Source organism: Micromys minutus, assembly GCF_963924665.1.
Source record: "Micromys minutus genome assembly, chromosome: 19".
NCBI classification, from domain to species: domain Eukaryota; kingdom Metazoa; phylum Chordata; class Mammalia; order Rodentia; family Muridae; genus Micromys; species Micromys minutus.
Window position 1 is genome coordinate 38,277,814 of NC_137954.1, and position 25,919 is coordinate 38,303,732.

General features: G+C 46.0%; 1 protein-coding gene across 1 annotated transcript in view; it reads right to left on the bottom strand.

The window, feature by feature from the left end:
* DRC11 (dynein regulatory complex subunit 11) overlaps positions 1 to 25,919 on the bottom strand; it is a gene marked incomplete at both ends in the record, with an annotated part of 112,628 nt that overhangs the window by 51,268 nt on the left and 35,441 nt on the right. Inside the window, 3 exons of the mRNA XM_080933441.1 lie at positions 5,604 to 5,679; positions 14,769 to 14,909; positions 20,044 to 20,128. Of these exons, the coding sequence (XP_080789567.1) occupies positions 5,604 to 5,679; positions 14,769 to 14,909; positions 20,044 to 20,128 (302 nt within the window). The remainder of the gene's footprint in view (positions 1 to 5,603; positions 5,680 to 14,768; positions 14,910 to 20,043; positions 20,129 to 25,919) is intronic.

The following is a 25,919-nucleotide window of genomic DNA, read 5'->3' on the forward strand; positions in this document are numbered from 1 at the left end:
AAAATTCTGGCTTCTGGAAAAGACATTACCATTGCACCCACGAGTTCACAGCAAATGCACAAGATCAAGCCAGTCAGCATTTCAACATGGGTGAGGAAGGGGCTCATTAAGCCTCACTAAGCTAACAGGTCCCAAGCTAAGGATCTATTGAAAGTTTATGGTTGCTCGGGGGTGTCGTTTTCCTTTGGGGTACTCCTGCTGTGGCCACCCATGCTCCGGTGGATGCTACCACACCAAGTACATGTGGGAAGCACTACTGACTCAGAAGAATATATATTAACAAAAAGAGAGAGGGGACATGGTGAAGGATTATGGGAGAGTGGGAAAGGGGAGTTGGGCATTGATATGATCAAAACACATTTTACACATATATAAAAGTATCAAGGAGTAAATTTTAAAAATTCTTAATTGTTGCAGGATATTTGATCACACTGTGTACCCCGAGATTGTGTTTTCCACTGAAGAGCTCTGTTTCTAGTTGTGATGTGGCCTCAGCTCTTAGCACACACCTTTAATCCCTCTGGCTGGTAGACCCCTTTAGTCCCAGAGTTGGCTTATAGAAGGAAGCAGCCATGTTTGAAAGTGATGTCTAATTGAGTGGCAGATAAAGTTATGGGTCAGAGAAAGATTTGACAGCATAGGATATGCTCAACTCTTGTGAGATGATGCTTGAGAGAGAGACAGTACGGGAGGAGAGAGTAGAGTATGGGATACGGTAGAACTTACGGACAGCACAGTGGAGTTGAGAGGGAGAGTGGAGCAGCCCAGAGCGAGAGAAGGGGGCAGTGTTATGGGGGCAGTTGTACAGAGACAGACTGAAGAGAGAACAAGCTAGACACGGGTGAAGCCGGGATGAGCTAGAGAATCAGAAGGAAGCCAGAAGACTGAAACAGATAGTCAGAGATAGTTTGAGGTCGAGCAGAGCAATTAAGGAAAAGCACGGAGAAGCCAGATTGAATAAGTCAGCCAGGAGAGGGAGGAGTTTGAGCCAGAACAGCTGAGTCGAACCGGCCAGTCAGAGTTCAGAAAGAACAAGAAAGGGCGAGTCTATCCAGCAGCAAGTCTCGAAGCTGAAAACTTTCTAGGCCCACATTAGACTGTGCAGAGGTTAGAAGCTTTCAGATCCTAGGTTGGCAGACAGAGGCAGTGAGCCTCTCACACAACAGTTACAACAGGAGGTTGGGTTGCATTTATACTCCATAAACGAATTTCCCGAAATACACATTATTCTAAATGTAGGGCTTACAGACACCCCTTTTCCTGAAACAAGGTCTCACAGTGTAGTCCTTGACCTAGAGGTCTTCTATTTTAGGCTTCTGAGTTGGTAGGATTGATCACCATGCCTGGCCCAGTGGCTTCTTTTTCTGTGTTAAAATGAAATCTTACATTTCCCCCGACAATAATCAAGCTGGAAAAACATTTGGTAAGTTTTCAACCACCACACAGTTTACCTGTTACACTAAGACATCAGAGAGCAAAGTTGCTTTGCTATTTACAGGGACCCACTTAGTGTTGCTAGAGAGACCCCCTGCTCCCCCCACCCCAGACTCTGAGAACAAGGCTTTTGGTTAATAGTAGAAGCTTGGAATATTTAGCAGGGAGGGAGCCACAGCCTGAGTGTTCCTGTAACAGTCACAGTGACAGGGTCACACACTGGAGTCTCTGCTTTAGAATACAGCTCCTCACAAGGAGCCTTCTGATCTCCCCTCTCGAAGGGTCTCAGTGGGCAGAGTTTGCCATCGAAATGTTGCTTTCTCATGACACTGCACAGGGCACTTTTCAATCCCTTCAGGAATTTCATGGGCGTTTGTAAATGCAGGAAGCTGTTTGGGACCCTCAGAGGGCACTTGGTGCCCTTGCTCTCCTGCAGCCAGAAAGAGCTTTTTATCCCAAGACTGTGAAAAGCAGGCCAGGGCCCTTTCACATGGAAGGGAAGGGGAGGGTGGTGTGGTGGAGAGGGCTGGAGGGGGGCTTAATCTTAGTGATTAAAATGCTAATGTATTATTTGAGAAGGCAAACCTTTGGTTTTAATGAAAGGGATTCTAAGATAAAGAGATCCCCAATTTAAGTAACTGAAGACCTGGAAGGTGACAGCCAAGGACTCCAGCTAACAGACACTTGAGGCTTCTCCCCGCTTCTTGGATTTCATGAAAACAGACTGTGCCCATCAGATTGTAGTGCTTAAAGCAGGATGTTGCAGGTTGCAAGACCTGGTTTCTCAAGGGAATACCACATCTCTCCCCCCACCCCCACTCCCACCCCAAATTCAGTTTTGCTTTTTGTCAAAAAGAAATGCTCACATGCTGCCTGTAAGGGTGTTAAAAAGACAGTGAGAATGAAATGCTTGTGCCATCTGTCTCCAGGTCACACCGTCTGATATCGTTTCCGTGATCCCTCGCTCACGAAGAAAGTAAATTCAGCGTCAATTACGGTGCTGCTGAGGCGATCAGTCTCAGACCAGGCCTTGTTTCCAGAGCAAGTAGGTGACAGGTCCTGCCCTTTGGGATGTGGGCCCCACTGTGGGAAGCCACACAACTATTGCTTGGCATCTGAGATGACTAAAAAGGGACAGAGTTGGGTGCAGGTGGAGAGGAGATTGTCACTCTGCAAAGGCCTCAGGGGAGGCCTTCTTGGCACAAGGCCCGAGGGACAAGCATTGTGAGCAAGAGGAGCAGGGTGTACACAGCTGCTGTGGGCGTGTGCTGGACAAGCTAGGACAGCAGAGGTGTCAGTGGAGCATGAGATGTGGTCTTGGGAGCTCCTTCAGCTGGTGCATGCATTGCTGCCCCAGTTCTGTGGAATATGCTTCGTAATACGTTCAGACTGGAGCTTCCAAGTGCCTAGTGTGATGAGGGAGGCTTTCTTCTCTGACATGCCTTCTTCTGCCTTTCTTCTCTCTGAAGAGTTGTGTGAGGAGGGGAGGGAGGAGTCAGGCCTTCCAAATTCTGAGGGGGAGGAGGGGCCCAGGGTTTTGCACTGGAGTCCTCCCTCCTCAGAATATCTTAGATGATGGTAACTGAGGGAGAACAGAGAAGGCGAGAGTGTGGCTGGCAGTGAGCAGAGACCAGGGACGGCCTGCCATGGTTGTGAGGGTATGGAGGGCTCCCGGGAGAGGGCCCAGGAGAAAATGAATGTGGCCTTACTTGGCTCCTCTGTGGGGAAACCATCCAGAAGGCTGGTGGAAGACAATGAGCACACAGCACAAAGAGATGGTGTAAAGATCAACAGACAAGACTGGGCAATGCAGTGACTTGCCAACCGCCATTCTCATATCACGCACACCCACACACCAGTGGGACCCCAGTCAGGCCTGGGCTTGCCGAGTGGATTGCTGAAGGTCCCGACTGTGCTTAGGACACATTTCTGCTTTCCTCCTAATTCATATAAGTGCCCAGCTTGGGGCCACTCCTCTGCCACTGCAACATGTGAAGCCCTATGTGTGCTGATGACTGATGTCATCTTTGGGTCTTCAGATCAGTGTTGCTCACATCCAACATGGTGGAGACAATCAAAGTTGGCCAAGTGAGTATGAGAGTGAATGGATGTTTTTTGATGGCAACTGTTCTGCTCCATTGCATGTCCATGTTTGGACGGAATCTCCAATTTTAAACAGCAGGTTTACCAGTGGTCCTCCCTGACAAGGGACTGTGTTAATTTTCTGGTTCCTTTGAAGACTGAATGACATGGCACAGAAAACATTTGTCTTTGCATGCTTTGGGCACCTGATAAATGTTACTTGATCCCTTTGATTTTTTTCATCCTCAGTGGACTCAGGTGCCATATGCTAAGAGCATCATGGTTATCTCTGAATTCTTAGAGTCCCTGCCTCTGTTAGCAGGTACCTGCTAGAATATATTTAGTATAGTGAATATTATGTTTTAGTATAACTGTATTATAGTATAACTATAATAAAATTGTTGTTAAGAATATAACTCTATTTACTGGGATAAACACCTTGAATCGACATTAAATATGTACATATCTATCTGTCTGTCTGTCTACCTATCTCTATAATCTATCTGTCCATCAGTCAGTCCATCCATCTACCCATCTATCCATCATCCATCCATCCATCCATCCATCCATCCATCTCTCTATCATCTGTCTGTCTGTCTATCTATCTATCTATCTATCTATCTATCTATCTATCTATCTATCTGATCCATTGTTGTCCATATCCAACTCAGATGATTGACTGACAGTTAAAGAAATTTCTTCTGCATATCACTATTACATTGCTTAGAAATTTCCAGTATTATGGACCAGGGTCACTGGCCAATAATCTGCTGTTAAGATTTATCTCAAGGGTATGGTGAAGCTAAGGAGTTGGATAACAGTCCTGGCAAATTATGATGAAAATCTCCCAAAGGGCAGAGCCCATCCGCTCACACACCCTGCCAGGTTCTGGCTATGCTAATGGAATTGAACCATAGACAAAGCAATTGTCAGAACTGAGACGGGTCTTGGTCTGAGAGGATTAAGATTTGTACATATGGAATTCATTTCCTTAATGTAATTCCTTTCTTCATGCCACTAAGCAAGAGCGTGGTCAGCGTAGGGGCGCAAAACTGGGGAAAGCTCTCGAACGTTTTCAGCCTGTGTATGTGTGTTTCTCCTCAATTTTCCCAGTTTCATGTATATTGCTGTGATAAATACCCTGAAACCCCCCCCCCCCCAAAAAAAAACAACTTTGGGAAGGAAGGGTTTATTTGGTTACAGCCCATCAATGTTGGGAAGTCAAAGGAGGAGCTCAGCTGAACAGTCATGACATGAACAGACAAGGACAGGGAGAAACAAGTTACCAATACTACCTTGCTTTTACCCAGCAAGCTCTCTCTACTCATACAGTCCAGGGCTTCAAGCCAGAGGGACGGCTCTTCTCACATCAATGAACATAATCAAGACATTCCCCACATACATACTCATGGACTGGCCTCATCTAGACAATTCTTTGAGACTCTCCCAGGTGATTTTGGGTTGTGCCAAGTTGACAATGAAAACCTAATTATGCTGGTTAGTTTATTTTTATTTTTTACCAGCTTAACATAAACTAGAGTCATCTGGGAAGAGGGAGTCTTAGTTTTAAAAATGCTTCCATTAGGTTGGCCTGTAGCCAAGTCTATGTGGACATTCCTTGATTAATGATTAATGTGGGAAGGCCTAGAACACTGTGGGTTGTGCCATCCCTGGGCAGGTGGTGCTATTCTAAGAAAGCGAGCTGAAGCAGCCATCAGGAGCAAGCTGGTAAGTAGTGCTTCTCCATGGTCTGTGCTTCAGTTCCTGCCTTCAGGTTCCTGCCCTGAGTGGCCGACCTGGCTTCCTTTCATGACAGACTATAACCCAGAATAAGCCCTTTCTTTCCCAGGTTGTTTTTTGGTAAACTAGGACAGTAGCCACTACAACACTTTATGCTTTTAGGAACCAAAAGAAGCTGGAAAGGGAAAGTTTTTTTTTTTTTTTTTTTTTTTTTTTTTTTTTTGCTCTATTCACACAACACATCTCAAACCATGCTTTACCACTTGAAGACCTGTCCACATACTGAACCTGGGCACAGTCAACAGACAGGGTGACCCCTGGAGTAGCATGCATCCTCTAGGACTGACCTTTGTATAAGCTGTTTCCTTCCTCCATCAGTTGGAGGAAAAGACTTGGTGACATTTTCCACTCCTCATCTTCTTCCTGTTCAGAGCAGAACAAGATTCTTGTTAATTACAGGTGCAATTTATCGTTAGGACCAGACAGCAAAAGGCACACATGCCGTAGCTGACAGGACTGGAGGTCTTTCCCAGCCCACCAGAGATGTTCCCTGGCTAGTGATCTGAGCAGCGAGTGCCACACCAGCACTGGACGCATGGATGGCCAGGCTTCTGAGACGTCGTTAGGACAGGCACTGTCTCTGCATGGTGGCTTTCCCACAGTTCACAGGTTTGGGTCCTGCCTTGTAAGGATTTTCTCAATGCTGTCTGAAGGCTGCCCTTTCGGCTCAGGTCCCGTCTCCATCCCTTCCTAGTATCCCCATAGCCAGGCTTTGGGCTTCTCTGTACCAGTGCTGTTTCTGTTTCTCATTTGTCCATGTCCTGAGCCTTGGAATCAGCCCTGGCCACTTCCTACCTGGGAATGAACTGCCTTCCTCTATGGAGTTGGGACCAGGAGAACTCTCAGTCATGGGTTTGCCACTTTGGAGAGCCCAAGCGTGTTGCCCTTGGTCTTCTGACAATTCTGTGCTTAGAGATGGGAATGTGCCATCTGCCAGCTGTGTGGTGGAAGCTCTGCTCTGAGTCCCTCTGTCCCGATTGTAGGAGTCAGACCTGTAGACTCTCATCTAGTGTTTCTCTCATATCAATAGTTTATGGTGACAAATGGTACGGTTATTGTTACTGTCAAAAGAAAATCAAAGGAAGCATGCTGGTCACTGGGACCACAAAGACTCTCTAAGCTCCCTACATGTCTGTAGCATCAACACTGGGAGGGGACTGCTTGTTGACATGAGAATGTCTTCACTGGGGATGCTGTGCAGCCCCAGACACTGAAGAACTGACAGCCCTTCTTTTCCCGGGTTCTAGTTTTGAGCTTCGTGATATCACTAACATCTAACCACTAACTAATCCCTGGAAACCACATGAGCTTTGTGCCTCCCATCCCTACAGTTTTTCCTCTAACTTTCACAGGCAAATGGCCACCTAACCACACCTGTACTTCCTGAGACCTCACTGTTTTTTTTCTCAGTCATCTGACTGGACCCTTGCTCATATACTGTCTGACTTGGGGCCGGCCTCTCTGTCCTTCCAGAAGGAACTCAGGCACAGATATGACCAACATTAAGCCTTCCTTTAGTGGATGCATTGAGACATCTGTCCTGAAGCTCCCTGTTGGCTCTGTCCCCATAGGATCAAGTCCCAGCCTGTTTCAGGCTGCAAGCAGCCTTCCCAGCCCTGGTCCCCAGGCCACTTCCTTGCTCTTGACATTGCTGCAGCCACGTGGAGGAGGATGCTGTTGGATCTACAGTAGCATGCTCGATCCTTGCCCACGCCTTTCTCCTGTCCTCTCTTAATGGCTGCTAATGCCTTCTGATGATTTTGGACCCGGGCTCCTCTCTCAGGAATCCCCAGGGGCCAGCTTTATACCCCAGCACTGGCTGGATTTTGTCCACACTCTCATGAGTCTTTCCTAAGAGCATCCTTCACTCGCCCTCAGACAGAGTTGTGTATAATGAGCATGTCCTTTAGTCCTGGAGCTGGCGTTTCTGCCTGTCACAGACACTGACTGGGTGAAAGAATAATGTACACTGTGAATGCTCAGTCCACAGATGCATAAATGCTACGTTGCCCTCTACTCGTGGGAGGAAACGAAACGTCAACGTATGCTACAAGGAGGCATAGTGAAGAAAGCTAGACAAAAGGGTCATATTTCAGAGGGTTCCACTTAAAAGAAACGCTCAGACTCCATCTAGTCAGACCCCAGTTTAGTCTCTCACCCTAGATGAGTCCCAAACTCTGCTTGGCAAAGACCCACAGGCTCTTGCTAGGCTGCAGGTGCTACGAGGTCCCTGATCACCAGGGGAGACACCCAAAGCAAGAGGTACAGACTTCTGCATAGATGCCCAGGGTGCTCCTGGGGGCAGAGAGGAGTCCCAGCACCACAGCTTGGCAGGAAGGTGAGGAAGCCACCTGCCTCTCAGAGCTAGCAAAGAGTTTAGTCCCTGACACACTGGGGCTCAGAGCCAGAGAGGTGGCTAGTCTCACGGCGAGGCTCGTATTAAAATAAAGCTCACTGGTTAAGAAGCCCACCTAGGGCACAGGTTAGCTCGGGGCTCGCCACTGATCTAGCCTTGGGTATGGAGACACTCAGATGAGAGAAAAGAATCTGTAAGGGAAGTGTCACAGACAACACAAATAGCAATGTAACAATGTGACAGCTGGTGCTCGCTTGGCGACGCTCTGGTCAGAGTCACCAGTGTCCCCTCCCCTCACATGTTCATTATTTTCCTCATAATCATCCTTGTCGCCCTCTTTTGTTTCCCCATCTCCTCTCGCTGGCCCCTTCCTTAATTCAAATACCCCTCCCACCTTGTACAACTTCAATTTCTGCATATCGGAGAGAACACATAGCAGCCTTTCAGGTCTGGCTTACTTTGCTTCACGTGATGATCCACAGTTCCATCCAGTTCCCTGCCTGTGGCACACTAATGCTATTCATGGCTGAATAAAACTCCGTGGTGTATCCCTATTTTCTTCACCTATTCATGTGTTGATGGACACCGAGGCTGATTCTTATCTTGGCTGCTGTGAAGGGTAAACATTGATGTGCAGGGATCCCCTGTAGTAAGATACCTCAGAACCCTTCAAACACATGCCTAGGGGTGGTGTAGCTAAATCTTTAAGCCACACTAATATCTCCAGTGGCTGCATTAATTTATGCCCACTAGCAGTGTGAAAAAGGTTCCTTTCTCCCAACAACCTCATCAGCATGTATTGTTTGTTTGCTTGTTTATTATTATTATTATTATTAGTAGTAGTAGTAGTAGTAGTAGTAGTACTACTACTACTAGTAGTAGTAGTATTTTGAGACAGGGTCTCATTATGTAGCTCTGGGTGCCTAGAACTTGCTATGTAGACCAGGCTGGCCTTGAACCCACAGAGATCTGCTCACTCTGCCTCAAGGCTTGCACCACAATGCATGACTGGTTATTTTCATTTTTTGTATTCTTGATGAAAAGCCATGTTACCCATGGTATACAGAGTTCTTAGCACTATTTGAATATGCTGACCTTCCTCTAGTATGTGTTTTCTGTGTCTTTGTAAAGTATTAGGTGGTTGTAGCTGCGTGGTCCTCATCTCTGCTCCATTGCCCCATATGCCTCCCTGTGCCAGTACCATGCTGTGTTGGTCACTGTGGCTCTATGGGATAGTTTGAAGTTGGCTATTGTGATGCCTTTAGCAATTCAGCTATATATATATATATGTATATATATATATATGTGTGTGTGTGTGTGTGTGTGTATGTATGTGTGTGTATGTATGTATGTATGTATGTATGTATGTATGTATATATATATGTGTATATATATATATAATATATATATGTTCAGGACTATTTTGGCTATTTGTGTGTTTTGTGCTCCTGTGTGAATTTTATGATTGCTTATTTTGTGTTCTGGTGCAGAATGTCAGTGGGATCTCACCGACTCTGTGGACTGTAGGTGTCAGAGTCAGTGTCTTCGGTGACAGAGACACTTCACAGCACTGACCCTGCACTGGTATCTTCCGCACAGTTGGACTAAGGGGAGGGCAGCAGAGCTGGCTGGATACTGGGACCCTGCTTTGGTAGGAGCGTTGCAGGGGAGGCCTTTCCTTCTGATAGGAATCTTTCTCTGCACACTCTATGGACTACTGGTGAGCTTGCTGTTGCTGCTCTGGGCTGAGGCGCTATCACAGCAAGGATACCATCTCGCATGTGCTTCGTGCTCTGTCAGAAACCAGTGAGTAGCTCCTCATGCAACAGGTGTTTGAGGCAGGAGCATATCAAAGCAAAACCGGAGGCCTGTTTTTATTTCTACAACAAACTTCACGTTCTCAAGGGCAAAAATCACTGAGAGACTGGCTTGGGAAACACTGAATTCTGGTGATTTTAAAGGGAGAACACGAGACATTCCCATGACATAATAGGGTCTGGTTTCCCATGCACTAATTATGTAATTGACAGTTACATGAGCTGCCTTCTCATTGGAGGGTAAAGTGCAGCAGGAAGCTTCTGCCTACCTCTCCAAACACATTTGTTTCTTTCACAAAGAACCTTCAGCTTCCTTGAGCAGCTCCTCCTTTGGCTGCTGGTCTAAGCATTTGGTCCTTCACTTCTTTGAGTGGGGATTGTAGGACTTTCCTCCAGGAAGTTTGAATCTGCCACCTGAATCCTAAGGGCCATTATTTCCCTGGAATCTTTACTTGGATAGGGTCATATGGAAACTTTCTGGCCACGACCCTGCTGTTCTCAGCTCAGCCGAGTGCTGGATTTGTGCTGAATAGAGGGAAGAAGAAGCTCTTGTGGGAAAAATGAGTGTCATGCACACAGTTCGTTCAGTGTGGAGCTGGGAGGGCAAAGGTCAGGTAGGTGAGAGATGAGAACCTGGGTCTTAGTTTTACACACACACACACACACACACACACACACACACACACACACACACACAGTTGGCAAATGGATCTGAGTTCTTAGCCTCTTCCATCCCAGGCCAGGGAGGTCATACTCCTTATCCTGTGCACTTTGCATGGCCCCTGTCTCATGTTATCACTGATGACTTCTAAAGCTTGTTTTTGCCACCCAGTGAGCCCGGTGCTTCCGGATGGGTGAGGAGTGTGAGCCTTTGCCTTTCCTCGGAGCTGTTCAGATGCCACCGAGGACCTGTCTAGGGTACACACTGGCCACCGATGCTGGATTGCTGGCTCCCCTGAAGGCATTCATTTGCACCACCCTTTGGATTCTCCTGCTGCCCGGCGGCAGAGCCACCTCTCAGAGCTAGCTGCATGAATGCCATCATACCCCACAGCACCGTGCAGAACATCTAAAACTTGAAGGAAAAAGGCCACCCTCATTGCTCTTCCCTGAAGGAACTGATCTTTGCTCTCTGCTGTTTGCTCACGCACTTCCTGCCCATCACGCCTCAGTGCTAAGGGGTTCCAGGCTCTACCGGCTGAATAGGGGCAGCTCGTCACTTCTGATTCTTACTTTGTTGGCTGGTGTGACTAAACGTCACTCCCCCCACCCCACCCCCATCCTCCATACCCCGCCACCGCTTTTGGGTGACCAGGAGTGTTGTCTCCTCCTGTGCTACTGATTCAGAAACAAAAACCAGGGGCATCCTTGTGATGAAGGTTAAATGCACAATCATCAAGGAAAACTGAGACGGATCTGGGTCACAGCATTATATTTTTAGGTTTTGCATTTCAGATTCTATCAGCTCGGTTGCTGATTTTGGGTGGGTAAGGGGAGCCTCTTCAAATCCTGATGGGCACGAACAACTCCAAGTCTCTGATGGCGATAGAACCACACACTCTACTGCAAGATCACTCAACTGACACACTGAGCTCTATATACACGTACATTCAATAAGTATAGAATATTATATATGTACATGTATAATATAAATACAATATATAAATAATATAAATATTTAATATGTATAATGTAATATATAATTTTATATTATGTGTATGTTATAGGAATATATATATATAGGAATATATGTTTATATATATAGTCAAGATATTATGCTGTCAGGTGATCTTGGCATACTTTAAAATACAGTTGCTAGCAGTCTTAGTCAGGGTTTCTATTACTGCAACAAAACACTATGACCAAAATGCAAGTTGGGGAGGAAAGGGTTTATTTGGTTTACATTACCAGGTTACAATCCATCACTGGAGGAAGTCAGGACAGGAACTCAAACAGGGCTAGAACTTGGAGGCAGGAGCTGATGCAGAGGCCATGGAGGGTGCTGCTTACTGGCTTGTTTTCCATGGCTTTAGTAATTTCCTTTCTTATAGAACCCGGGTGTTCAGGGATGGCTCCACCCACAGTGGGCTGGACCCTCCCCCACTGATCACTAACTGAGAAAATGCAGCTGGATCTCATGGAGGCATTTCCTCAACTGAGGCTCCTTCCTCTCTGATGACTCTAACTTGTGTCAAGCTGGCACACAGTGTCACTCCGGGCACACTAGCTATGTTTATTCTCACTGTGAGATGGCATCCACCTCTAGATCTTAGATCTTAGCAGGGAAGATGTTCCACAGTAGGTGGTTTGTTTTCTACCCCAGGACACTGACCAAGGAAAGGAGGAGCTCTGGAGCCTCCTAGGGATCTCTCCTGCCCCTTCTGCAGTTTGAAAACCATTTTGGATGCATTTTATTATTTATTTTTATGCATTTTTGCGTATGGCTGCATCTGTATATGTGAACCACGTGTGTGCCTGGTGCTTGTAGAAGTCAGAAGAGAGCACTGGATCCCTTAACACCAGAGTTACGAATGGTTGTGAGCAGTATGTGGGTGCTGGGAACTAAACCTAGGTCCTCTGCGGGACCAACAATTGCTCTTGACAACAGCCCAGACCCTTCTTCAGATTTTGAGGAGAGTCACAGTTTTCAAGAAGCCACCTGATTTTGTCTCTGTTACATTCTCAGCTGTCTCTTCTCACAGCGGAGGGACAGAAAGCAACATTCTTTTATCCTTTCATGCACGGACACAGTTGGGCAGTTAAATATGGTCTTCACACTGCTGGCTCTTTTCCTTGTCCCAGGATGTTTCTGTCCATCATTGGCCTTATCTGCAGGTTTATGTGACAGTTACTCTTTGTTGCCAACTTAACAGGATTTACAATCACCAAGGAAACAAACCTTTGGATGTGACCATGATGGAATCCAGGGAGGATTAACAGAGAAGGAGATTTACTATTCTGAATGTTGGTAGCACCATCTATCCCATGGCCAGGGCCAAATTATTTAATATAAACCTCCTTTTTGGGCCAAGAGACTAGAGAAAAGATCGTGGCTAGTCATGGCTGGGTGATACCATCCACCAAGAACTCTTAGAACTGATTGTGCTATGCAGGGGCCCACAGGCCTTCCCAGCAGCCCCCAGTCTGGTCATGGTTTGTTCCACTCAAAGCACTGACAAGTTGCGGTAGTGGGCTGTGTGGCTTTTGCAAGGAGGGTGCAGTTGTGCAATGGCTCATTTCTCTTGCGTTTATTCCTGAAACCAGCATGAGGACTGTGAGCCACAGTCAGGCAAATGGCATTCCTTGGCTGCTGACGGCGTGCTTGCAGAAGTGTCTGCACATTGGCAAAAAGTGACCTCTGACTTCAGTGACCCCTCACAAAGGTATCCCTTTCTGGAGTTTTTTCATCATGAAGGTATCTTCCATCCAGGTAGCCACTAATTCAGATAGTCACAATGGAGGTAATCCCCCGTGGAGCTCTTCCCCCTGTGGAGGTGTTTCCCCATGGAGGTGTTCCCCTGGAGGTGTTCCCCTTGGAGGTGTTCCCCTGGAGGTGTTCCCCCATGAAGATATTCCCCCATGGAGATGCTCCCTCATGGAGATGTTCCCTCATGGAGATGTTCCCCCATGGAGGTGTTCCCCATGGAGGTGTTCCCCGGGAGGTGTTCCCCAATGGAGATGTTCCCCCGTGGAGATGTTCCCCCATGGAGATGTTCCCCCATGGAGGTGTTCCCCCATGGAGGTGTTCCCCCATGGAGGTGTTCCCTGGGAGGTGTTCCCCCATGGAGATGTTCCCCATGGAGGTGTTCCCCCGTGGAGATGTTTCCCCATGGAGGTGTTCCCCCATGGAGATGTTCCCCATGGAGGTGTTCCCTGGGAGGTATTCCCCCATGGAGATGTTCCCCATGGAGGTGTTCCCCATGGAGGTGTTCCCCAGGAGGTGTTCCCCCGTGGAGATATTCCCCCATGGAGGTGTTCCCCCATGGAGGTGTTCCCCCATGGAGATGTTCCCTCATGGAGATGTTCCCCCGTGGAGATGTTCCCCCATGGAGGTGTTCCCCCATGGAGATGTTCCCTCATGGAGATATTCCCCCATGGAGATGTTCCCCCATGGAGGTGTTCCCCCATGGAGGTGTTCCCCCATGGAGATGTTCCCCCATGGAGATGTTCCCCCATGGAGGTGTTCCCCTGGAGGTGTTCCCCCATGGAGATGTTCCCCCATGGAGGTGTTCCCCATGGAGGTGTTCCCCAGGAGGTGTTCCCCCGTGGAGCTATCTCATCATGGTGGTTTGTTGTAAGGAAACAGAAACTCATTGTCTGAAATCCTAAACAGCTCTGATGGCAAACCGAAAATCTCCTGACAAGTCTTTTCTTAAACTGTGAGAATTCATTATATATTCAATACATTGTGAGATCCTTTGTGAGCATCTTCCAGCTGTGGCTTGGCATTTTATTTTTATTTTTATTTTTTAAGCATTTTTCACTTTACATCCTGATCACTGACCCCCGCACCCCCCCCACCGTTTCACTTTTAAGATCCTTTTTGTCAGCTCATGCACACTGCAAGAGATTTCCAGTTTCATGAAGCCCAATATTTCACGCACAGAAGGGATTCTCCTCTTCTCCCTAACACACACTGCTTTCCGTACGTACGTGTGACTATTTCCTGGAGTGAATGCTAGTTGCCTACCCTTTATTGATAATTTCCAAAGGTGCTGTTGAACTTACTCTCAGTTTGTGTTGTTGTTGTCATTTTTTTTTTTTTAATTTCTGAGGTACGGTTTCTCTGTGTAGTGAATCTGGCTGTCCTAGAACTCAATTTTTAGACCCGGCTTGGCCCCAAACTCACAGAAATCTGTGTGCTTCTGCCTCCCTAGTGCTGAGACTAAAGGCACGCACCACCATGTCCAGCGGAGTGTCAGTGCTGATGATGAATTCAAGCGAGCACATTTAGGCTAACCAAAACTGGGTTATTTTTTACTTCCCAGTGGCTCCATGATCTGCCAAACAGCTTGCCTTAAGAAAGAAAACTGGAATGATTTATTTTGGGGCATAATTATGTAAATTATATAAACTGATTGAGTTGTTCACACTGACAGTTGTCTTGGTGGATATTTATGAAATGTGGACAAAGTCGTGCCTGAGTGCTGTTCAACACAAAACACAACAGAAACTCCCCACAGTCGCCTTGGCGGTTTCCACCTTATGCCTCAGAGCCGAGCAAAGACAGAGTGAAGAAACAGAGAATCAGATTTCTAAAATTCTTACACACTCCTTACCTTTGTAACCCTTTCTTTCGGGCTGCCCTTCCTCTCCTTCTCCTTCTTGACTCTTTTGCTCTTACCCTCCTTTTCTTCTTTCTTCTTTTTCTTCTTTAATTTTTCTTCCTCCTCTTGGGTGGCTATGATATCCTCGATAACCTATGGAAAAGACCAGAATCATCATCGCATCTCACACGCCCTGGTCAGGAGAAGGACTCTCTCCACCCTGCTGGGCTCCATAACTGCTCTGCTCACCTGCTTGAAGTTACCACCTACCCTGAGGAGGATGGATGGAGGTTGGATACCTCCGTTCACAGCTCCATGCTTCTCAGGGGCTGCTTTGTTTTCTACCAGAACCGTGTGTGTGTGTGTGTGTGTGTGTGTGTGTGTGTGTGTGTGTGTGTGTTACACATGTGTACATGCATATGGAAGCTAGAGCTTTCAAGCATTTGCCCACCTCAGTAGGCTCCTAATAAGTCATGTTTTAATATCTGGCAGAGCTGGGTAGCCTCAGTTAGGTTTTCTGACCAAAGAATATCGTGGTCACCCTCCCCATCTCTCCTCTTTGAGGATTCAGGAAATGCTGATATGCTGTTAGGGATCTTTTGATGAGTCGAATCTCTAGGATAATGTTTGGTAGAGCTGGGGGTTTGTGACACTGATCATTCCTATCCAAACCCTCCCTCCCCTGTCCCGTTGTCTAGCCTGTAACTCTCAGCACACTGTCATCATATCTGAGTTTATTATCCCAGGTGTCCCATCTTTATGATGGTCTGCCGCTTGAAATGGCTTTTGTGGTGTTTTCTCTCAACCAGTGTTTGCACACTAATAGTGTAAGGCTCCTGTTTCCGCCCTCATTTGTTTAGGTCCTTGGCTGTTCTCTTTGCTTCTGTGTATACAGGACACATCTGCAGGGGGCAGTTCCAGGCTTGTTCTGATTTCTGTGTCTTCACCCTTTGTCTTGTCAGAGTTCACAGTTCATATAGTAGAGTGTCTAATAATGGTGGTATAATGACCGTTCCTGTGTGTTTCTACCATTAGTGGAACTATTTCTCAAGAGCTTAATTAGGCATGACATTGGGTTTCAAACCAAGATGGAAATACGTTGTTATGTTAAAGAAGGGTACATATATTTCAACTTTATTGACTTCAATTTTTGATTGAGAATTTCATGCATGCGTGTAATGTGTTTTGATCAAGTCCACCCATTATTTTCTTTCTCTCTCTTCAATTTCTTCCCCATCACCTACAATTATTCCCTCCTAACGTCATGTGCTTGCTCCTTAAAACAGACAGACAGAGACAGACACTGTGCGTGCATGGGTGGATGTAGGACCGTTGGCTGGAACGTGGGCAGCCTTCTCAGGGGCACGTCACTGAAGAAACCTGACCCTCCCTTCCTCAGCAGCCACTAAGTGCAAGTTGTCCCTTAGCTAGAGATGTGAAATCATGACCCTTTCCCCTGTCCATGCTGAGATTATTCACTGGCTTGATCTTGTTCAGGTATTGTATCTTGAGTCATAGGTGCTTTGAGTTGCTGTACTGTCCAACACACACTGCTTCTCTGTGGACACCTACTTTCTATGGCTCTTATAATCTTTCTTTTTCCTCTTCCACAGTTGAGCAGTTTATTACTCTGTCTACCTAGCAGAATAATAGTAATAGGTTCTCCTTATGACCTATGACCCATCCAGCCATGGATTTAGGGCACAACCAACAGTATCAGGTACAGATTCTGTCTCGTGGAACTAATCAGGAAGTATCAGTTACATCAGGAACATTCATGCCACTGTTATGCTTGTGGGTGTATCTTGCCAGGCCAGTCAGTACTGTAGTTCATGGGGGTTCACAGCTGAGTGAAATGTCCTGTGACTCAAGTGTGTAGTATCTGCAGCAATAGCATCTTACCATCGAGCTCTGTAGGGTAGTCAAGCGCATTAGAGGTGACTTGTAATGTTTGATAGTGTCTTTGGAGCCCTACTGACCAACAACTCAGAAGAGGATTTTAGTTTTCAGTATCAGGGAGAGATGCTGAGTTTGGAGCCTCCAAACCCGTGCGATGAATTCATGCACCTTTCTTTTTGTTACTTCCCATGAGGCAGTGCAGTCACGTGTACCTTAAACTCAACGTGCTGTCCCATTTTGAATTAACTGCGTGGTTTACCTCTTTAGCATGCTGCTAGTTTCAGTGTGTTAGTATCCCACCCTCCCCCACTTTGGCAGTGCTGGGAATTGAACTCAGGGCTTGATGCATGCCCTCTCTTCTGTTCACACATGGCCCGGTGGGAAGCTATGGCCCGATCTCCATCTCTAGACAGGTAAGCCCAGGCTGCAGACAGCCCATGGTGGAATGTGCTCTGGAATGGCTGGTCTTTTCTCTCTTTCCATCACCTGTCATCTGATGTTAAGCTTCCCTGTGGTCCCCTTTGCTTTATTGGAATGCATTAACCAGATGCCCTCGGGTTTGTTTTTAGTTTGACTAGAGTCAGTGCCTCCTTTTCATGTTTCTGTGGACAACTGAGACATTCCACCAACATTCTTAATCCTGTAATCACTGCTCTCTAAACTATGGTGAAGCATGTTTGGCTGCATGCCCTGCTCTGACTTTCAAGATCCTGCTTGTTCCTGAAGACTTAGCTGCAGGGCTAAGACTGAAACACACACACACACACACATACACACACACACACACACACACACACACATACACACACACACACACACATACACACACAGGCTGAGGGGAGGAGGAAACATCAGGGCAGGGCCTGTTGAACTGCCATATACCAAACAGTGCTGGTGTTGCACACATACAGTATTCTGAGGGAGGGCAGAATGTGCTCTGGAGGGTTGAGAAAGATGCTGGCCTTAGATGGTATGGACAGGTCGGGCCATAGGGCACATAGTGGGGAGTCTCACTTAGGGCTGGTGTGAGGTCTCTGACCCTGACTTTAAGAGAAGGTTTTTCACTGCATGGTTTCTCTTAAGAACACCAGGGTTTGGGATGGGAGCTGAAGAGATGGCTCAGCAGTTAGGAGCACTGGTTGGTTTTATAGAGGACTGGGGTTCAGTTCCTGGCACTCACATGGTGGCTCACAGATACCAATAACTCCAGTTCTAGAAGATCCAATGCCTTCTTTGAACCTTCACCAGGCACACATGAGGTTTACTTATTCATATGCAGGCAAAACAGTCATAAAACTTAAAAACCAAAACTATCCCCAGCACACACACATACACATACACAAACACACACACACACACACACACACACACACACACACACACACAGCACTAGAGGGCTGGGGATATCACCCAGCTATAAGAGTGCTTGCCTGGCTTGCACGAAGCCCTGGTCCTGGGCTCTGCCTCTAACGCCACACACATGCATGAATATGGTGGTATATGCCTATGTACAATTGTGGCTTGCCTTCCTCTCCATCACGGAAATGCTTAATAGCTATGGTGGCGTGCATCCACACTGCCTAAGGTCCTTACCATTTGGCCCTGTGTGACAGAGTCTGCCATTTCGAGCTTTCAGCAACCTGCCTTGTTATCTTCTTTGGTATAAATTCTTCAAATGGTGTCCTTCAGGCTAATAGCGTCCACACTGAAATTCTGCATGTCAGCTAGGTCTATGCCCTTTAAAAAATGCCATGCTAATGACTTCTCCCAGCCATAGTGCATGAGTGATGTTTTCCATATGTACACCAAGCTGGTTTTCTAACTTAAATTTTTTATTTGTTGCATGGATAAAGAGACACAGCAGAACTGTTTTATGCTGGGATTTTTTTTTTCTCTAAAAAAGTTCTGTTTGTATTTTTGCTGTCTTTTCTACTGAGATGTTCTGAAGATTTATTGTTTTCTAAGAACTCTTTAAAGATGAAGGAACCACTTATCAGAGCTGCTGCAAGCATTTTCCGTAGTTTTTCGTGACTCCAACTTCACTTGTGGTGGTTTCTTTTTAACTGCTTGAGTTGTATGTAGACAATTATACCAGTCTTTTTTCTTTATGACTTTTGCCTATGGCAACATGCTTCCAAAGTTATCCCTCACCCTTCTGATTATTAAATATTCTAGTAATTTCTTCTGTTGATTTGTGGTCTGATATTTTTACATGAAATATCCAATGCAAAAGAATTTATTTTGTAAGTTAGTAGAGGTTAAGGATCTACTTAATTCTGCCAAGCAGTGAGCAGGCCTGGCTGTCCCTTTACCTGCTGGTCCATTCACCCTTCTTTGAAAGAATCTGTCAGGGTGACTGACTTCTAATTTGTATCTGAATTGGTTTCTGAACACATCATTCTAATGTTGGTCTCTGTGGTTTGAATTTAAGAGCCAGTTTATTAACTGTGAGTTTGCCCAAGTTGCCTGATCTTCCTGGCATTAATTTGCATGTGTTTTGCAAAGCATGTTTAATTTGCATGTGTTTTGCATATCCGCTGGCATGGGACATTTTCGTAGGGAGTGAATGTGCCACTGTTGCCGCTGTCCTCTGCCTATTCTTTCTGCAATTTTGTGGTGTCTCCACCATTATGGCTTCTTTTACTAGACCTTCTCAGAGATTTCCACTTATTCGTCCATAAAAATATGTTTGTCAGTGCAAAAATTATTTTGGTTTTGTCTAAAATTGCATTAAAGGTGGGGAATAATGGCCAAAGTATAATCCTATTTCATTGAGTCTTCAGGGAAATGACTCATCAATCTCTTTGTTTAACTAAGGCTTCTCTTGCCTCCCCAGTAGAGGTTTATCCATGTAATTCTGGACAACTCTTTGTCTGTCAGTGTGATTTCATGTCGAGATTACAGCTTTTTATAGAAAGATAACCCATAATGTTAAATAAAAAAATGTCACTTAAATGTCTGTTTTAAAATCCTTCTATAGTTGGTAGCGTTGCCAAGGGTACACTGAGTGACTTTAGAGCCAGGGAGAGCAGTCTGAGGAATACATATCGGAGACAGGAGGATGCATCCTGAGTGGCTGGGGGAGTGAACAGTCAGTGGCCTGATGATGGGGGGAGGGGTAGATGGAGAGATACCAAACCCGAACTTAGATTGCTTAGGACAGGCAGGATGTTCTAAGCACACACTACCACGGCTTTTTCAAAGACATGGGAAGGGATGAATTGATTGTGAAACAAATCAGAAAGAGCTTGTGAAAAGATATTCACCCCCAGGGTGTGAGCAACGAGAAGAAAACGGTGGAGATGTAACACACTGAGTGCGTTCACACTGAAGTCTAAGGAAATACCCTACGGCGTGACCGATTTTCACTTCTTGCACATTTGTTTACCTGTTCTGGGGTCTTGTTGGAAAAGATGACAGCTGAGCCTCCATCTTCTTCATTAGGATAGTCTGGAAATGTGCCCGTCAAATTCCTGCAGCGAGAAGCAGTGTGAGCAGAGAGAGAAGTGAGTCTTTTGGTAACGCCCTGCTTGCCAACACATGTGAATTTACATCAGTTAAGTGATGGATCTTCAGGATGAGGCTCCCCTGTCCCCAAGGCGGCTGGGCAGTGTCTCTGAGCTGCAGAGGATAGGTGACAAGTAACCTCAGGTTTCCTGCCTCTGGGTACATGTTAGTCCAAGGGGACATTCTCTTCCTCCCTCCCTCCCTCCCTCCCTCCCTCCCTCCCTCCCTCCCTCCCTCTCTCTCTCTCTCTCTCTCTCTCTTTCTCTCAGAGAGAGATTCTATTTTTCTTCCTCTGCCTCCACCCCTCGTTTAATATCAAGATACTTTGTGGTTTAGTTTTAACAAAGACAGAAACACAAATCATTTCTTCCTGTTTAAAACTTAGAGTAAACACAGGACTTTGAAGCTAAACAGAAGGGTGGAGTCGTACAATGGCATGTCCAGCAAGTGTCGGGAACACTCAATATACGTTTGGTTTTAGGAAGTTTGGGGCCCCATGTTAGATAGGGTCCAACAAGTATTTCTTTCTGCAGCCACATAGTTTCTCCACAAAGAAAGCAGGCTGTAGAATGTAGTGTGGAGAATTACCAAAGGGTGTGTGTTTGGTCATTATTTTAAAAAAAAGAAACTGAGTTTGACATAAGTGTTACACTTAATCCATGTATGGGGAAACAGAGCAGCTGCTCAGTTAAGAGCCATTGATTCCCAGAAGTAGAGACCCAAGTCTTGGAAGAGGTGGTCATGTTTAAATAGGTCTCAAACTCTTGCCTCAAGTTATTTTTCACACTTAACATTTTTTGAAGACCTCTAAGGGTTTCTGTTTATGCAGGCTACACTACTGATATTTAGCCTATTAGACATCAAAACTCAGAACATCCTAAAACATGCATTTTCTAGTTTACTTAAAAATAACACACCTACTACCAGAGGAGGGAAGTAATCACAATTTTCTCCAGCTTTGGATAAAAGGCTGTGAGATATAATAACCCCCAGGCCTCGTAAGACATTCCCGCATCTGCAATAGTGGTATAAGTGACATAGAAGTAACCTACCAGGTTCTCATTGAATTTCTGCTTCACAAGATGAAACTCATGCCCGGTACCATTTCTTAGGCCAGGAACCTATGGCTAGATAGGTCATAGGTCCCAGGAAAGAACTTACTGCCATGAATCTGCTAAGTGAGGATAGTATTAAACCAGCTCCTTATGACTTACACTTATAGATTAGTATATCTCTCAACTTTCATCAGAGAAGCTTCTATTTGAAGTAGTTGGTGATGATGCTGACTAGTTTTCTGTCAACCTGACACAAGTTAGAGCCATCTAAGAGATGGGAACACTCACTGAGAAAATGCCTCCATAAGATCAGTTATGTATAAAAATGCCGAGCAATCTGTGATGAGTAAGCCAGTAAGCACCATCTTCCCAAAAGCCCTGTATCAGCTCCTGCTTCCAGGTACTGGTTTTACTTGAGTTCATGTCCTGACTTCCTTCAGGGATAGGCCATGGTGGGAAACATAAGCCATCTGAGTCCCTTCTCCCCAACTTGCTCTTGTGTTGTTTCACCGAGGCAATAGTAACCTTGACGACAATGATTGACATGGAGACCCACAACTACTTAAAGTAAAGAGAATAAGATTTCTTGGTCCTGAGTGGGACATTTAAGTCACAAGATTTTTCGGTCCTGAGTGGGACATTTAAGTCACACTCCTTCTTCCCAAGGTTCAGGAGTCACTATTAACAAGGGGACCAAGAGACTGTAAGACCCAGACGCAGTGGAGACAGTGCCTTCTGCAAGTCGAGAATATATGGGCAGAACATATGGCTTCGAGGAGTAGAAGGAAAAGGAGAAACTAAAGTCAGGTGGGTAGGAAAAGGGCTATGAGTGTGGAAAGAGTCAGGAAGAAGGTGGATATGACCAAAACATATTGTACAAAGTCCCCAAAGAACTAAAACTTAAATGTAAAAACAAACCAACAAGAGCCAAGCAATTGTATGTTGGTGTGTGTGTGTGTATGTGTGTGTGTGTGTGTGTGTGTGTGTAATTTTATGAACAATAAATCCACTATCCAAGGTCATAATCTTTTCAAGTCTGTTAGAATTTAGTTTAACAAAAGCTCCCTGGGTGCTCCGCTCTGGCCTTCATGCTCCGAACCATTGCAATATGTTGTGCTCGCTGACAATTCAGGAAGGAAGTCTGGCCTCATACACACCTGTAGGTGTGAAAGGAAGGAGGGTACTGAAGGTCATCCAGGAGGCTTTGACCATCCTGCTGTGACTTTGCCCTGCAGCTGAATGAGTGTAATGTCTTGTGGCTGCTTGTGATAAGTAATCAACCACTCATTGATGAGCAAGTCAACGAACTCCCCCCCCCCCCCCACTGAAGCACTGGTCTGGTGGGCCTATCAGGGGATTCTGGGAATGCCAGGCCTCACTCATTTAAGTGATGGTATTCTTGGTTCTTCAAGGCATTTCATCCCATGGTGAGACAGTCAATATGGATGCCAATTTGACAGAATCTAGAACCTTCTACGAGACAATACTCTGGGTTGTCTTTAAGAGTTCCTAGGCTAGCTTAACTGAGGTGGGAAGAGCTACTCTAGATGTTGGCACCATCCCATAGGTTGTTATCCCAGACTGAATTAAAATGGGAAAAGTAATGCCACCCGGGAGTCAGAGGAAGGCAGATCTCTGTGAGTTCTAGGCCAGCCTTGCCTAGACGGTATGACCTTGCTTCAAGGAAAGAGAGATACAGAGGGAGAAAGTTGTATTTGTGTATTTAGAAACACACATGTGTGCACACAGATACAGACCCTCAGACACAGGCAAGCCACATACACAGAAATATATGCACACACCACTACCACCACCACCAGTACCACTAATTAATGAAAAACGAGGCTATGGATTTAAGAGAGAGCAAGGAGGGTATATGGGAGGGTTTGAGGGGGGAAAAGGAATGTGGGAAATGATATAATTATAATCTTAAAAGCATAAAGGAGAGAGAGTTAGTTGCTGAGTATATTCATTTTTCCCCCTGCTTCTCAGGTGTGATGGATTGTGACCAGCTACCTTATGCTCCCACCACTTCCCTGCCATTGTGCCCTCAAACTGTGAGCCAAACAAAGCCCATTCTTCAATACGTCGCTTTTGTTTGGTCTTTTTTTCACAATGGTAGAAGCAGCAATAACCAGTCCCGATGTGACACTAAGCTCACCTGTGCCAATGACATCACTCAGTGACACTGGGAAGCCTGAGCCCTGAGAGCACTCTCAGTCACAGGGCGAGGGTCCCCAGATTCACACAACAGTTGGCCTGGAGGTGCAACAGTTTACCTAACCACGCCCACTCATACAACTTCTGATGGTGGCGTTATCAGGCGACTCTCTCCTTGTCTTGTCAGATATTTTTTTTAGGGATCACAACAGATATAGTTCCTCTGCATGCTGGTTTTCATTGCATGTATGTGTGTGTGTCTGTGGGAGCACATGCTATGTGTGGGTGCCTTGGAAGCCAGATGTGACAGGTCTCCAGTAGCTGGAGTTACAGGAGGTTGGTGCTGGGAATTGAACTCAGGTCCTTTGGAAAAGTAATATATGCCTTTAGCTTTAAGAGCTGAGCCATCTCTCCAGCCTTGTGCCTTACTTCAAAACAAAACAAAATAAAACGATAAACAGAAAAACCAAACCCAAACGCACATGATACCATTTTGCACATTACTTCTTAATTTTAGAATGTATCAATTTTCATAGTAAGAGTTAGTATTAAACTCCTAGTATTTTTGTAAAATAATGTTAAATATATCCATCTAAATGATTGTACTTAATTTCTTGTAATTTAGGTCCTGTATGTCCCTGAGCATTTTAGAATTGGCTCCAGTGACCGTGAGAGCTGCAGGGTAGAGGTGCTGATAGTCTTGCAAGAGGGAACAGCGGATGTTATTTAGGTTCCCATGGTAATTTTGGCATTAAACAGCTGGGTCTTGACAGCTGTGACTGCAGGTGATGGCCTCCTGAAGAAACTGAAGACCCCAAATTATACAGTGTCAGGACCCTAAATTATACAGTGTCAGCCCTAAGATGCTTTTGATTAACAGCGGAAAACAAAGTCTCTGTCTTGGGGAACCCTGTGCCTCTGGCTCCCATTCCCCATGGCACCCTCTCTCCCACAGTCCTGGATACTATGGTTGGTGGAAGCTGCTTTCTCCTGGACATCGATACACATGCAGTCACACTATGCACACATGCAGTCACACTATGCACACATGCAGTCACACTACCTGTGGAACCAGGACTTCATAGGTCAGTACCTGGAATGCTTGGCTGTGCTTCAGAATAAAGCGCTGAGTGTGGGGACCTTTTAATAATGGGCACTTGTGTCTTTACATCTCCTACAGCCAGGTACCCCATCTGCCAGGGAGCCACCACTGTCCTGTCATCTCCTTCAGACACACTTCTGTCCCTGAAGGTTTAGCTTTGCTCTTTGGGTTTGACTTCGGGAGCCACTCTTTTTGTGTTCTTTCTTCCTCCAGTCTCTCATTTTTCCTTCACTCCTTCCAACCCCTTCCCCTCCTTCCCTCCTCATCTGCCACCCTGTGAATCCTGCAGCCCCTCCTTTGGCAGGCTCACTTTCCCTAGCTCTCATCTCTTCAACTCAGCTGGGAGAACAGTACACACCCGTGGACTATCCACTGAGATGGCTCTCACAGGTATAGAGCGTTGACCTATGACCCTGACCCCAAAGACGCACAGGTTCAAGTGCTAACCTCAGCACCTCATGATATAGCTTTGTTGGAAAGGGGGTCCTTGCAGCTGTGCTTGGTTAAGATCAGGCTCCACCTCAAAGTCCCCAGAAAGAGCCAACCTGCTGACACTCTGGGCTTCCTGCCCAGAGCCCAGAGGATGCACTCCTGCTGCTTGGCCACCCAGATTTAGGACCACAATTATGGCAGCTGGGGGTCAGCATCCTAGTATGCAGCTTATAGTCTAGTGTGGGTCTGCTGCCTTCTAAAGGGTGTTTTGTTTTTATGGTGTGTATTAGGGTTTTTATTGCTGTGGTTAAACACCATTGTCATAAGCAAGTTCTGCAGGAAAGGGTTTATTTTAGCTTATGGTTCCCAACCACAGTGTATCTCTGAGGTAAGTGAGGGCAGGAACTTAAGCAGGACAGGAACCTGGAGGCAGGAGCTGATGCAGAAGCCATGGAAGGGTGCTGCTTACTGGCTTGCTCCTCACAGCTTGCTCAGCCTGCTTTCTTACAAGCACCCAGGACCGTCAGCCCAGGGATGGCCTCACTCACAGTGATCTGGGACCTCACACATCAGTATTCAATTGTCAACCAAGAAAATGCACCACAGGCCAACCTGGTGGAGTATTTTCTAAATTGAAGTTTCCTCTTTCCAAATGACTCTGGCTTGTGTCAAGTTGACATAAACCTAGCCAGCGTATGCTGTATTTCAGTTGGAAGGCATAGCTCTATTTATGCAACGGTTCTCTTGCCTTGGTTTCCAGTTCTCTACATCTCCCACTTTCTTCTTTTGCTAAGCACCTTCTTTTTCCCGCATAGAGGACAGGCATAGGTCCTGTCCCCTTCTTGGTAAAAATGCTCTGTGGGCTCTCTTTTCTCACACAGATCCTCTCTCTCCTGGGTACTTTTCCATCCCTCACACCCTGTTCCCAGCTTGACTCAGCACCTGTGTGCTCAGCTCTTTAGCACTGACTCCACATCTCACCTTTTCTCTGTCTCTCATGTCTCCCTG